We start from the raw sequence: 14,696 nt of genomic DNA on the forward strand, positions 1-14,696 counted from the left end.
CCAGGAAGGCAGCTCCCACACCTGGACCCTACCTATCGACCCATCAACTCATGAACCGGGGACCAACGGCTTTACTTCCCATCCGAAGGAAGGCGTGATCAGAGATGTTATGCCTCAGAACATCCCGGCGGCGCCGACTGGGATTGAACCCAGGCCAGCTGGGGTGAGAGGTAATCACGCTTACCACTACACCACCGGCACCGTTCTACGTAGATATTTGATATACTAAAATGGATCCATGTAATTGTTTTGCTCAAGTCATTTAATTTCGTTACAAATTTAGCTAATAAACAAATCTGCACATGTTCGTCACTGACACCATTGTCATTGACAATTGACATGGTTTGCCTTGACTATGACTGTTATCTCAAATGAGTGACCAAAGCAGAATGGTCAATATCACCGTGTACTGTCGAGATTTTGCAGCACTGGATCTGGGAAGCAGGAAAAATATAAATTCCGGAATTTAGAATCGTTGCAAGATCCAGAGACTTCAAAAATGAAGCTATCAGACTTTCATTTTTAGTAATATAATAAAATTATTCTTCGGCATAATGGTCATGTGAATAGTGGAGCTACCCGTTGTTTAGGTAAACAGTGTGTGAGTTCCACGATGTTAGGCTTTGATTCCCACTTCAGCCCGGTGAATTTTGCTTCAACATAAAATTGCCAACTGGTCTGCTGGGTGTTGTGTGTTGTATGATGTCAAGAATTAAAATGTTACTCTGATCAACCTCAGAGTAATATTAGAATTATTTAGAACTAATAAAATCTTTAAATTCTGGTACTGCATCAAATAGTAAGTACTACATCGACTATTAGTTCAAAAAATCCATCCCATCAAATTTCCTTGATTCTTTGCTGCTCATTCTTTTAAAAAAAGTTACCGTTTTAAAAACAATTCCAACCATTTTTTTCAGCTGTATTTTACCCACATTTAACTCAATTTTTGAAATGCCCATATTTAACTCAAATTTTGAAACCCTTCACCATCCCTCTCCAAAGGGGGAGTTTGGTAAAGAGAGATGATAAAACCGATTTGTACCTTTAAAAGTTGTCCTAGCTCGCTGTCTACTCTTCTATATGCAATTTTCACACTGCCGTACTCTAAACGGAACTATCAATTCTATACTTTCATCTCCTCACTCTATCGTATAAAAATGACCACTTCAGTCTGTTATTTGAAATTAGCATCTTCAACTAAGTTATTCATATGTTTTTACATACCATTAGAAAGCTTATGAAGAGATATTTCAAAAAGAATGCAATATAATATGATGGAATAATATTAAAACAGTCCAACGAATCATCAAAGTTATTGAGAGGGAACTCGACGAGTTTATGACATCAAATAACCTGGAATATGCAGAATTGATTCTATTGAGTAGTTGGGGCATGGATGGTTCAACCGGTTATTCCCAGTATCATCAAACACTGCCAGACGAATGTCAAGATGATTCTGATGTATTCTCATCAACACTCTCTCCAATACGGTTATAAGTGGAAAATAATCCGAACAAAATTATGTGGTTTAACCGCATGCCTCAAAGCATTCAGTTTTGTAGACCATTCATCCTGAAATTCGTGAGAGAGTAGAGAGATAATTCTTGCTACAAAACAAGACGTGGAGAAAGAAATGCAAGAACTAATACCAGTGAAATTTGATCTATTAAACGGAAACACAATCTTAGTTGATTTTAAATTTGCACTAAGTATGATTGATCATGAGTTCATCAATGCAGAACTGTCCTATTTGTGGGGTAACTCCAAACGTAATGAACATCAAAGACACATTTGAAGAAGGATTTCTATCCAACGTAGATACCCTAGATTATGGTATATCTCCACTTCATGCATGGATTCGCTTCTTTGAATGTCTGCTGCATATTTCGTATCGTATGGATATAAAGCAATTGAAAGTTTTACAGCCATGTAAAAAATAGTATCTGCAAAGAAAAAAAAAACAAGTAACGGCACAGCTTTATGAAAAATTTGGAGTTAGAGTTGATCAACCAAGATCGGAAGGAGCAGGTACGAGCATTACAGGTAACGTTTGTCGACGAGGATTCGCAAATCCTCATCTTTTAAGCAGCATTTTAAATATCAACAAAGAATTAATTGCGAGGTTTCGAAACATTTTAATTACTATCAACAGTCAGGAGCCAATTAATCCAGAAAAAAATGATGCCTATTGCAAAGACACATACCGACTTTATCTTTCTTTATATGATTCGTGTAAAAATTCCTGCAACCGTACATAAAGTACTTGCTCATGCTGGAGAAATAACAATTCATTCGCCAGCTCCTCTTGGAATATTAGTAGAAGAAGCACCAGAAAGTCAGCATAAACAGCTGAAAAAATATCGAACTCACCAAGCTAGAAAACGATCCAGCATCGAAAATTTACATGATATCTTCATTCGGGCAATGAATGAATCAGATCCATTTGGATGGAGAAAAAAAGACAATCAAAAAAAGCGTTGAGCTATCCCGATATTGTCAAAAGTTTTATGACATTCGAAGATTCTGAAAACTGCTCAACAGTCGATGATGATAACTGCAATGCATTGGAAGAACTTATGGAAGCTGTCGACGAAGTTGAAGAATATTTTGCTAGTGATGATAGCAGTGCCGAATAATAAAAAAATGTGCAATATCGAGAAAACAATAAAAAAAGATTGAAATAAAATTTATACCGTTTCTCCCAGTTATTTTTTATTATAGTCACTTAAACACTCTTGGGTTATTCGTGACTTGTCCGGGATGAGATTTGAACTCGTAACTTTGGCGTGAGAGGTACGGATGTTAACCACTACGCCGGAGTCGTACCCGTAAAAGTTAATTTTAATCCCCCCATTTTTCACTCATTCTGTTCCCTATCTTATAACTGAAATAAACTAAGAAGAACGGAAATGGAAGCTATGTTGTAAAATTCACAATATGTTGTCCATAAGTAAATGTTGCAGAAAAAGACTTGAAAATATTATCAATAAACATCAATTAAAAACTAAGCCCTTATCAAAACTTGTTCGTGAATCATCCAAATGTGTTCCTCGTCCCTTAGTTAATAATTACAAAAATTCAACATCTTACATTGAAGCAAAAATGAAGAAAATATTTTTGTCCGCTTGCTTGTATGGAAATTTCCCATAGTGCGATGTGCAACGGAATCATTTTTGTGTCGAGTCAACTCTAAGCTTGATTTTTGCACGTTGCGAATAGTCTCGCAATATCAAAGGAGCTTGATTTTGCCAACACTGCATGGAAATGGTCACCCTAATGAAAAAAAAATGGGTGTAATTTTTTGCGATAAGGAACAAAACCACAAATTTTTACGAAATTGTGAGAACCACCATATCGTTTTGCTATGGCATGGCTGAGATCCAAAATGGCCTTATTTTCTAGCGTACAACTTACCAATAACATAATAAGATATTGATAGTAAAATTTGGTATTATTTTGCTCTGGTTTTGCTATTCCCCTCTACTCGGGTTGCAGCAGCGTTCCAACAGGTCAGGTTACTGACTTCGCCCGAGAACTTTTCACGAAGGAGCTAGCTCGATTGGAATCTTGTGCGCTGTGCTTGTGGAAGTGCCTTTAGATTTAACAAGTGGTACAACATATGGGCTTGTGTTATCGGGGGCAATTTGTGATGCATGTTCAACGAAAATAAACGTTTTGGGTTTGAGGTTGCGTGGCTGGATTTGAGATGATACATTTCGAAAGGTGTGCCATGACATGGTATGCCGCACTTCGGAGGATCTTTTCACAGCACCTACTCCATTAGTATTATAAATAAAATTTCCTTTACTTTACCCGATCTAATTGAAATTGAACTTTAATTCTTTTAATTTTTTTGACTGAAGCTAAAACATCTGGCTCCATTTTGTGTGTTTGTGTCTCTCATGGATTTGTATCCCGATCGGATATTTGGTTCCGGAGATATGAACGAAAAAGCGACAGTTCGTATCCATACTCAGTCACTTTTCTCGACGATGGCTGAACCGATTCGAGAGCAACTGGTTGCAATTGGTTTGTATTGGACTTACCATATCGAACTTTATCTCGATCGGGCATTTGGTTCCGGAGATATGGACACACAAAAAATGAAACTTCACAATCCTGTTGCGATGCTCACTTACCGTTTTCATGCTATGATTTGTTGAAAAATATCGAAAAACGCCATTTCTAAAAATTAGGCCTCAGTCAAAATGGCCGAATTCTAGCACCCATTTGATATGTTGCCTATATAGATGGCCAATGGAAGGTGTCAAAAGGAAAGTGTGGACATTTGGATTCAGAAACAATATAAAATAAAATAAAAATAGCTAAACTAGGCTAACGCGTTGAACTTAATGTCCTGAAGTAATTTAGTGTGATGCAATTGTATTGTGAAAAGATTTATTTCCGATTAATTTATTTAGAAGGCTCAATCGCATTAGCTTTTCGGAGCCAATATGTCACTGCTTAATAGCTTAATACTACGTCTAATAGGGGTGGACCGATTAATCGCGGTTTACTCGAAGTTAAAAAAGGAGTAGTTCCAGGCCAAATAGCTCAAAAAATAATAGGTTTTAGCTCGTCCTTGTCCGACTTGCATGAAACTCTGCATAATTGTTTGTAATAGGCGATCATTCATTTTTTTTGTATAAAACCGGTCATGTTGGATCTTTTTTTTTCAGAATGTCATCTGCAATTTTTTAATAGATTGTAGCACAACAACGTCACTATTGATCGAAATATCGCCTGAAACAGTATTTTTACAGTATTTTTTTGTAGTTTTAAGTAAAAATATAAAAAAATATATCTAAATAAGCATATCTTTTTGGCTCTCTTCAGATATAGATCTTTCTTTTTATGATTTTAACATTATTCGATTGGATCGTGAGGATTCACGTGGAGGAGGGGTTCTTTTGAGGATCAAAAAGTACCATTCCTTCACCACAATTTCCAGCTATTGAAGTTGTTTATATTCCTCTTAGAGCCGTTGTTAATCGAAAACAACTTTCAGATATATGTTCGGTACTTCCTGCTTCACGGTTGATTATTAGAGATTTTAATTCCCACGGTACAGGTTGGGGGGAACTGTTCTACTTTGATATATGACCTCTGCGACAGCTTCCATATGACAATTCTTAACAATGGAGAAGTAACACTTTTGGCTGGCCCATCCACGAATTGTAGCAGATTAGACCTCACACTTTGCTCTAATTCATTATCGTTGGATTGCACGTGGAATGTGATCCAGGATCCCCACGGTAGTGATCACTTGCCGATCAAAATTTCGGGTTCAGTCCGTCGGAACCCGTTAACGTCGCGTACGATCTCACCCGTAATATCGATTGGGCAAAGTTCAAGACTGTGATCGATGAAGCCCTAACGTCGGTAGAAGGGCTTCCACCGTTGGAGGAATATAACTTCCTCTCCAATATGATCTTGGACAGCGCGCTTCAAGCTAAAACTCGACTGGTTCCAGTAACGAATTTTCGTAGGAAACCACCATCCCCTTGGTGGGACCAGCAATGCACAGAGGTTTATCGTGAAAAGTCCGACGCATTTAAGCTTTTCCGCAAACGTGGAACACCCGAGCATTTCGAAGCGTACTCAGCTCTTGAACGCGAACTCAAGAGCCTCATCAAAACCAAGAAACGCGGATACTGGAGGCAATTCGTGGACGGATTATCGCGCGAAACGTCGATGAATACGCTTTGGAACGCTGCGCGGATGCGGATGCGTAACCGGTCTTCAAACGACGAAAGCGAGGATTTCTCGGATCGTTGGATTCTCAAGTTCGCGCGAAAAGATGTCCTGATTCCTCGCGAAACGACAAATTCAGTAGATGAGATCAGTAATCTTTTACAATGCTGGAGCTCTCACTCGCGCTCCGTTCGTGTCGCAATTCGGCTCCGGTCGCTAAGAGGCGTATGTTGGATTTGTTTTGTCAGTTCCTGGAGCTCAATATTGTCCCAGATTATTGGAGGCGGATGAGAGTTATAGCCATTAAAAAGCCTGGAAAACCCGCGTCAGATCATAACTCGTATCATCCTATCGCGATGTTATCGTGCATTCGAAAATTTTTGGAGAAAATTATCCTTTTTAGCCTGGACAAATGGGTTGAGATGAACCACCTACTCTCAGATACTCAATTTGGTTTCCGTAGGGGCTTTCCACTGAAATTAAGTTGGCTTCTCCTAAAAAAAGAGCAAATGGCTTCTGTCTTCTTGGATATTAAGGGGGCTTTTGATTCAGTATCGGTTGAAGTCCTTTCAGACAAACTCCACGCTTGTGGCCTTTCTCCATTAATTAATAACTTTTTGTAAAATTTGCTGTCAGGGAAACATGGAAACTCATGGAAACTCTACAGCTTCTCGATTAAGTTATATGGGCCTCCCCAAGGGCTCATGTTTAAGCCCCCTTTTGTATAATTTCTACGACAGAGAATTGTCTAAGTGACAACTGCCCGTTGAGACAACTAGCAAATGAGGGCGTAGTGTCTATGACAGGGCTCAAAGGGGTCGACCTGCAAGGACCCTTACAGGATACCTCAGACAGTTTGTCTACTTGGGCTATTCAGCTAGGCATCGAATTCTCCACGGAGAAAACTGAGTTGGTCGTTTTTTCCTAGGAAACATAGCCCTGCACAACCGAAGCTTCAACTTTTGGGTAAGCCAATCACTCATTCCATGTCTTTCAAATATCTTGGGGTCTGGTTCAATTCCAAATGCACCTGGAGATCCCACATTGAGTATCTGATGTGGAAATACCAACAAAGGATCAATTTTTTCCGTACAATTACCGGAACGTGGTGGGGAGCCCATCCACAAGATCTTCTAACGTTGTACTGGACAACGATTTTATCGGTTTTAGAGTATGGTAATTTAAGCTTCCAATCGGCGACTAAAACACATATCATCAAACTGGAACGGATCCAGTATAGCAGTCTTCGTATCGCGTTAGGATGCATGCACTCGACTCATACGATGAGTCTTGAAGTGTTGGCAGGCATGTTGCCACTCTCTGATCGGTTTTCGGAATTGTCCCTCAGGCTCCCTTCACGTCGTTACAATATATGACCAGCGAATCCAAACACATAAAGCAACCAACGATACAGACAAAACTGTTGCTACGACTACCATGACAAACTCGCTCTGTAACATAGCTCGATCGGAGTGGTAGAAGGATAATGATATAGTGCTTGCCTGCTTTGTTGCAATATACACGGATGAGGACATATGTAGCTTGTTCTAAATCGAGAAAAGACATAACAAAAAAAAAATCCCATTAACACATGTGTATCATCTTCGGCTTTACTTCGTGAAGCAATTTGCCAACAATTTGCTCATTTCCATTTCCAGTGAGCTGTGTCGCACGGGCTGCTTGTCATGAAAAAGGAGGAAGAAGATTATATCATTATTGCTTTCCACTTCTGACATAGCGTTATCATTCGGTTCGTTGATAGCTTGTCATTTTGTCATTTGTAGATATTTTTGATTTCTTGTATACGACTGGTTTTCATCAAGGTTGCAAAGACTCATTTCAGCTAAAATAATGTTTTTCGGAATAATAAAACCAAAAGATGGTATGATGGCATGTTTTACTTGTAACTTACAAGAAGAGGTTACAAAGTATGCGTTGGAAACATAAAACCTGTAAATTTTGCTTTCTATGAGTCACAATCAGCAATTTGCTGATCGCTGAGTGAGTGAGTGAGTGAGTGAGTTTGTGAAAAATCGCTGACTGTGACTCTCATGAAGTGAAATAAACAGGTTTAATATGTCAAACACATTCTTTGCAACCTCTTCTTGTATCCTACCAATTCAAAATTTGATCATGGCATCTAATTATTTCATAATTTAGAAAAACATTGTTTTAGCTGAAATGAGTCTTTGCAACCTTGGTTTTCATCAAGACTCTTGGTGAAGACCCCTTACTGGTCTACTCAAATTCCAATGGAAGATGTGTAACAGAAAAGAACTCCTTGAGCTTCTGGTTAATATCTTTTATCTTTTGGGCAAGATAAGAAGGGACTTCGATGTCCATTCCTCGAAGGGCACTGCTTAATTGCAATGTTTTCCTTGTGCTCAAATTGTATTTGGTTTTTATTAGGAACAAGTCATCAACAGATAGAATTGCATTACTATGCGAAGTCAATGAACGGACGTCCTCTCGTGTTAGCAAGAGTTACGGAGCCATCTTCATCAGAACGGTTTTCCCTAAGATAGGATGCAACAACTGAATTTCCGGTGTGGATCTATTTGGAGACCTCCTACGCTGAAGGCCTCCCACGCTTCTTCGCCTTATTCTGTAAGCCACATAGATTTGGCAATGTTACACGAGCAGCTATACATACGTCACATTAGCAATTCATTCCACTCCTCATTGAAACACGTTGACCATGTTTATACTGATGCACTTCAATTAGCTGATTTTGAGTACCAACTTTTTGCGTCGATATCCGATAGAAAATTTTAATTTTAATCGATTTTTCGGTTAGTTTTCGCAAATTAGTCTTCTTTAGCCATGAAACACAAACTACATATGTCCTGATTTTCCTCGTGATTTCTTAGCACTTTTATAACCAAATGCATGTGTATCTAAAAAGCGGACTGGATTTGACAAGGCGATCCCGAATGAACTTGTCAAAATTATAAACAAAAACAAACACGCTGAATTGAAACAAAGCAAACCTGTTGCCAGCTTGCACACTGAAGTTATTCATTGAAAATAAAAGATAATAACAATAAGGTGATCCAAGAGACGTTTTTCAGTGGAACTGACAACTAGAAATCTAGAGTGTATGAGTGATCTGGTGTTAATGGTGCTGAATTTAAACATAAACAAAGCAGAAATTCATATGATAATAAACTGCCAGTTCTACTGTGATCAGTCAAAAGTTCTTGGTAAAATTGCTCTAGACCTCCCGACCGATTGTTTTCAATGAGGTCGCAAATGATAGGGAAAGGCCTCTACTTGCATGAGCCAAAATATCAAACTTGTCGATTTTTTAAAAATAAATGTCTCTTCAAAACAAACCGTGTATAAAAAAAGCAAATACTGTTTATATTTTTACCAGAAAAACTTTATTTATCTATTTAGCTTTGTCTCAGACGTCATTCGATCAGAAGTGACATTTTCGTGCTACAGTTTATTGAGAAATGTAAAAGACGCCATTTTGAAAACAATTGCAAGATCCAAAATGGCCGATTTTTTGCAAAAATGTGAATTATTGTCCATAACAAAGCATATTGCGAAGTGTCATGCAAATTGGAGAAGGTCGAGTTTTACCGATTCGTATGAAGGAAGGAGCATGGAAATGAAGTATCGTTGTCTCATCAGAGAGTTGTCGCCAGCACTATAACGTGGTGCATTGAGACCAGGGTTCACGTCTGGTGGTTGACATCCTTCAGGAACGATTAATTTGTAAACATGAATGCCTTCTTTGCCCATAATTTCATACTCTGATCAGCTACTGCTCATTCCGGTTGTTTCGCTTCCGGTTTGCTTCGGCTAAACAGTTCGACTACCAAGAATATGGCATACAGCAGTCCAATGGCAAAAAAGATGCAGCTGTACACGGTAAATTGTCCGCGGATGTCCAGTGCGAAACCACCGTCGTTATCCACCACGGCAAGGGTGAGTATAGATTGCATCATCAAGCCCACCGTGGTGTTAATGCCGAAGATCAGCGCAAAGCTGTCATCGGAGATATGTTTGGCGATCTCCGAGGTGACGAGCGTGAGCGCAAAACAGTGCAGAATGCCGAACATTATGTAGCCGACATAGGAAACGGTCAGATTTGAGGTTACCGTTGCCATGAATATTGCAAAGCCTTCTAGGATTGCGATCATCGATAGGCAAGGGATGGTGATGTGCAATTTGAGGTATTTCTGGGGGACGAATCCTGCTAACAGTGTGACCAGGGTACCCATTAGAGTTAAGACAGCTTCGACTGCTCCATTCCAGAGTACAGTGTCTGGTCCACCAATGGTGGACCACAGGCCTTGTACATACGAAATTATTTGATTCATGAAGCATACTGCTACCGCCTGCCATAGACTGTATCGTATGACGGTAAAGTTTGTGTAGGCGCACTTGAAGTGAGCCCAAAGAAGAGTAGTAGCTCGGTTGCATATTGACTCTGGATCAGATTGATGCTTGTCCGATTTGAGCTCGATTTGCTCTTCCGAGGGCTCCTCCCGACGATGGAAGTACATGCTTGCAGGCACTGGGGGTAGCAAAAATGACCACGCCGTGATCGAGAGTTGTGCTGAAATTTAATCGCTGTTAATCTCCTGTAAATCAATTTAATAAAAATAGAAAGCATACCTCCCAGCGAGATGTAGTTCAGTCCTAGATAGTCGGTAATTCCAAAGTAAATAAACATCTGTGACGCAGCCGACGCCAGAAACCGTCCAGCTAGGGTTGCCGAACGAATGTATGAAGTGATCTTCTGGTAGTGTTTCCTATCAACCCTAGCGTAAATATACGCATAATATGCAAGCTCGGCAGCCAGGTACGTCCCATAGAACACCTCTAGGACCTGAACTGCCCCTAGCGAACTGGACCACACAAACAAGCTCCACACAACGGTCCCGGCCAATCCGGACACTATGATCAAAGGTTTGTAGCGAAAGTAATCCGTTATCAAGAACGCCACCACCAGCTGCGCCATGTAGGAATACGTCCCGACAGGAAGTACATCCTGTACCACCTGTTCAACCGTTAAGTTGTGCCGCGGACCGGTCAGAAACTCAAACACAAACGGTTCACTCGGTCGGAAATCTTTCAGGAACCCGAATATGCACAGAATAAAGGAAACACGCTGCCACTGCTTCATAGCTCACTATTAATATGAACAACCACCAACGTCCACGCGGATCACCAGAAACCTTTACTTCTCGCTCCTTATCGGTACTCTCGTTCTAACCTCGTAATTGAGTAGCGTGATAAGAGACTTGATCACAGCAACCATGCTACTCACCACCAGCGTGCTACATCGATCTAAGATGATCCAAGCCAAAAACCAGAATTATCTCTCTTCTATCCGTAAGCATCACTCCCAAGTGCTGACAAGTTTTTGCAAGATGTTATTATCTTATCTTATCGTGATTTATTTAGATTTACGCGAAATAATAAATAATTTAACTTTCCTTTTTCTCCCAATCGGGCTGAAGTCTTCCAGTTTAGACGTATGGGTCCACAGATATTTCGGAATCCTTGCCGCACAAAAGCAGGGTGTCCATTCAAATACCATTTTTCAATTCCCGGATTTTTTCCCGGTTATTAAAAAAAAAACCCTGCCTTAAACAAAAAAGGCGTTCAAAAATAACTCTGATCGCGCATGGGCAGAACTCTCCTACGTTGTGTGATTAATAGATGGTGAAAATAGAACACGTTCGTTTATCGGGCCATCCTGCCATGGCAGAGGCATGCGAACCAGTGTCTGTTATTATCATTTACCATCACATGCAAGAAGTAGCGCTTCAACCCAGTGTAGATGAATTGCGTTTGTTTAGAAAATCTTCGCTGTTACGTACGAGCGAAATGAACACATGAGTTCATTAAACGGTTTTATAACATTCCCCCGAAAACCATTCCCCAGAATCTCAGTTCCCAGAATGCACCATTCCCCCGAAAACCATTCCCCAGAATGTACCATTCCACAGAAAAATATGCCATGTTTAGATTGACTATTTTTGTTTATTATAGTCACTCCCGGAATCTTCTTTCGCGTATATAAAAAGAAGAGAAAAACTTCTTAATGGATCAAGGGCTTTTCCTTTCTTTGAAAATATAACCAAAGGAAATTATTTAATTCTTTGGATATACGTTAAAGAAGGGAATGTTCCCTTCTTTTAATATATAAAAGAGAACATAATTAATTCGTTAAATATACGATAAAGAAGGGAATATTCCCTTCTTTTAATATATAAGGAAAATATATAATCAATAGTTTTTCGCAAGGGATTCGGGATAATAACGTATGGAATAATGTTATAAATTTGTAATCGGTAGTTCAACGTTCCATGCACCGATTTTTTAATCCATCACGAGAAATTCTTCAACTCAGGTCGAACAATTCTTCGATAAGGTTTAACAGTTTCCGACTGGTTGAATTGGATTGCATAATAGACCCTTTAACTTTTTAAATGATGAACGAAGTGCTCGAAAACTTGAAGGCTGTCATTTTCTAAAGAGCTATAAAATGATTTGGAATTGATGAATATATAGTTCCATAAAAATAAACATAGTGTATTATCAATACTAAAAAAAAAAGAAAAGTGAAAATTACTAATTTCATCATCTTTTCTGGGGAATGGTACATTCTTGGGAATGGAATTCTGGGGAATGTTATAGAACCCATTAAACACCAACGAATACGCGTTTGTCGATATTCTCCAGTGCATGATTATCCAACTCAAAATTGTCAAAATCAGAAATGATCTTCAAAAGCATAATCAAATTCATTTTGGGCAAAATGATTATTTTGAATATTGTCAAATCCAGAGCCTAGAACCAGGATTTTATCATCAGTTCAGCATGAGGCAATAATTTGCCATCGGTTTGTGTGTAAAAATTAGCACAAAACGTCCTTCAGCGCTATATTTGTGTAAAATGAAAATAATTATTTTGCATTTGATCCTCAAAATCATCGCCACCAAGATGAAGACGAATATTAATATTGACAACAACGGAGGCGATAATGAACATCCAGCAGCCACGAATGAAGAAAAACAAAGGTTAACTACGATACTCTAAGGTTGCCTTGATCAAGAGAATGATGTTATGTCAAAATTAAGATCCATGCAAGTAGTTGGTCTATCTGTTAAGGTTGTCTTCGGTTTCAGCTAAGTTGAGTGTAGAACGAATGATTTTTATCTCAGAAACTTACCCGTCATAGGTCTAAATTCTTCATTATTGGTGATTTAATGCAAAACACCGCTCATGGAATAATGCTCAAAGCAATTCCAATGGTAATATTCTGTTTGATGATTGTTCTGCAGGTTATTACACTATTCAATATCCAAACAGCCCAACATGCTTTTCTTTTGCAAGAAATCCCTCCACTATTGATTTGGTCTTAACTGATTCATGTCAACTTTGTAGCCAATTGGTTACCCATGCTGACTTCGGTTCTGATCACCTTCCAGTAACTTTAGAAATATCCCAAGAAATAATGTCTAATCCCAACAGCTCTACTTTCAATTACCATAGAGCTGATTGGGAGCAATATCGAACGTTTATGGAATATAACTTCGATCCAAACATTCCTTTGCAAACCAAAGATGAAATTAATTATGCTCTTGAATCTCTGACTACTTCTATAGTTGATGCAAGAGCTGCCTCAGTATCCAAATGCGAGGTTAAATTCGATTCAATTATAATAGACGACGATCTTCAGCTCTTGATCCGTCTTAAAAATGTCCGTAGGAGACAATATCAAAGAACACGTGATCCTGCCATGAAAAGGATTTGCAAAAACAAATTTAAAATCGATTCTCTGCCCTGAGGAACAAAACTTTTGGAAATAATGTTTCTAAATTAGACCCGAGTTCCAAACTCTTTTGGAAACTCACAAAAATTTTGAAAAAACCTCAAAAGCCTATTCCAGCGCTTAAAGAAGGTGGTAAAATTTTGATCACAAATTTGGAAAAAGCTCAGAAACTTGTCAAGCAATTCGAGAGTTCCCATAATTTCAGTTTGGGTCTTACTAGTCCTATTGAGAATCAGGTTTCTCGGGATTATCTGAATATTTTCTCTCGGGAAAATATTTTTGATGATTCCTGGGGAACTGATTTGGACGAAGTAAGGTCTATAACTAAAAAGTTTCATAATATGAAAGCTCCAGATGATGATGGAATTTTCTATATCCTCATCAAAAAACTACCAGAGAGTACCTTGTCTTTCTTGGTAAAATTATTTAACAGATGTTTCCATTTGGCATACATGCAAAAGTTGTTGCAATTTTGAAGCCGGATAAAAATCCAGCTGAAGCTTCTAGCTAACGTCCAATAAGTTTGCTTTCTTCAAACTTTTTGGAAAGATAATTTTAAATAGAATGATGCTTCACATCAATTTTTGCAGATGAGCAGTTTGGATTTCGCCATGGGCATTCAACTACTCATCAACTCTTAAGAGTTACCAATTTAATTCGTTCAAACAAATCTAAAGGCTACTGAACTGGAGTTGCTCTTCTAGACATAGAAAAAGCATTCGACAGTGTTTGATCAAGGTTTGATTGCTAAATTGAAAAAGATAAATTTTCCACTTAAAATTATGAAATTAGTTCAAAATTATTTAACTGGCAGAACTTTGCAGGTAAATTATCAAAAATCCAAATATAATCGACTAGCTGTTAGAGCAGGCGTTCCTCAGGGTAGCATTCTAGGGCCTATATTGTATAACATTTTCACTTCGGACCTCCCTGATTTGCCTCAGGATTCCCACAAATCTTTGTTCGCTGATGACACAGGCATTTCCGCTAAAGGATTCTTCGTGTTATTTGCAGCAGACTGCAGAAAAGTTTAGATATTTTCTCTTTTTATTTACAAAAATGGAAGATTTCTCCCAACGCTTCCAAAACTCAACTTATAATGTTTCCACATAAGCCTAGAGCTTTCTTTTTTAAACCTTGTAGTAGTCACATAGTCACTATGAACGGAGTTCCAATTTCCTGGTCAAACCAATTGAAATAT

The 14,696-nt window shown here is 38.7% G+C and overlaps 3 protein-coding genes across 3 annotated transcripts in view; 1 reads left to right on the top strand and 2 right to left on the bottom strand.

The window, feature by feature from the left end:
- The window catches only part of MCU (mitochondrial calcium uniporter), a 421,200-nt gene that overhangs the window by 213,743 nt on the left and 192,761 nt on the right, over window positions 1-14,696 (bottom strand). The gene's annotated exons all lie outside the window — the stretch shown is intronic.
- The window catches only part of jv (javelin), a gene marked incomplete at its 5' end in the record, with an annotated part of 161,819 nt that overhangs the window by 83,181 nt on the left and 63,942 nt on the right, over window positions 1-14,696 (top strand). The window lies entirely within an intron of this gene.
- On the bottom strand, window positions 9,006-11,138 carry LOC135709669 (folate transporter 1-like). The gene is made up of 2 exons (XM_065232058.1): window positions 10,327-11,138; window positions 9,006-10,267 (listed from the first exon to the last, which is right to left on the bottom strand). Exons 1-2 carry the CDS (start codon window positions 10,835-10,837, stop codon window positions 9,474-9,476), a joined length of 1,305 nt encoding a protein of 434 aa, XP_065088130.1. The 5' UTR covers window positions 10,838-11,138; the 3' UTR covers window positions 9,006-9,473.

Source organism: Ochlerotatus camptorhynchus, unplaced genomic scaffold (assembly GCF_037179485.1).
Source record: "Ochlerotatus camptorhynchus isolate MF236.1 unplaced genomic scaffold, CSIRO-AGI_Acam_v1.1 ptg000361l, whole genome shotgun sequence".
Lineage (NCBI taxonomy): Eukaryota > Metazoa > Arthropoda > Insecta > Diptera > Culicidae > Ochlerotatus > Ochlerotatus camptorhynchus.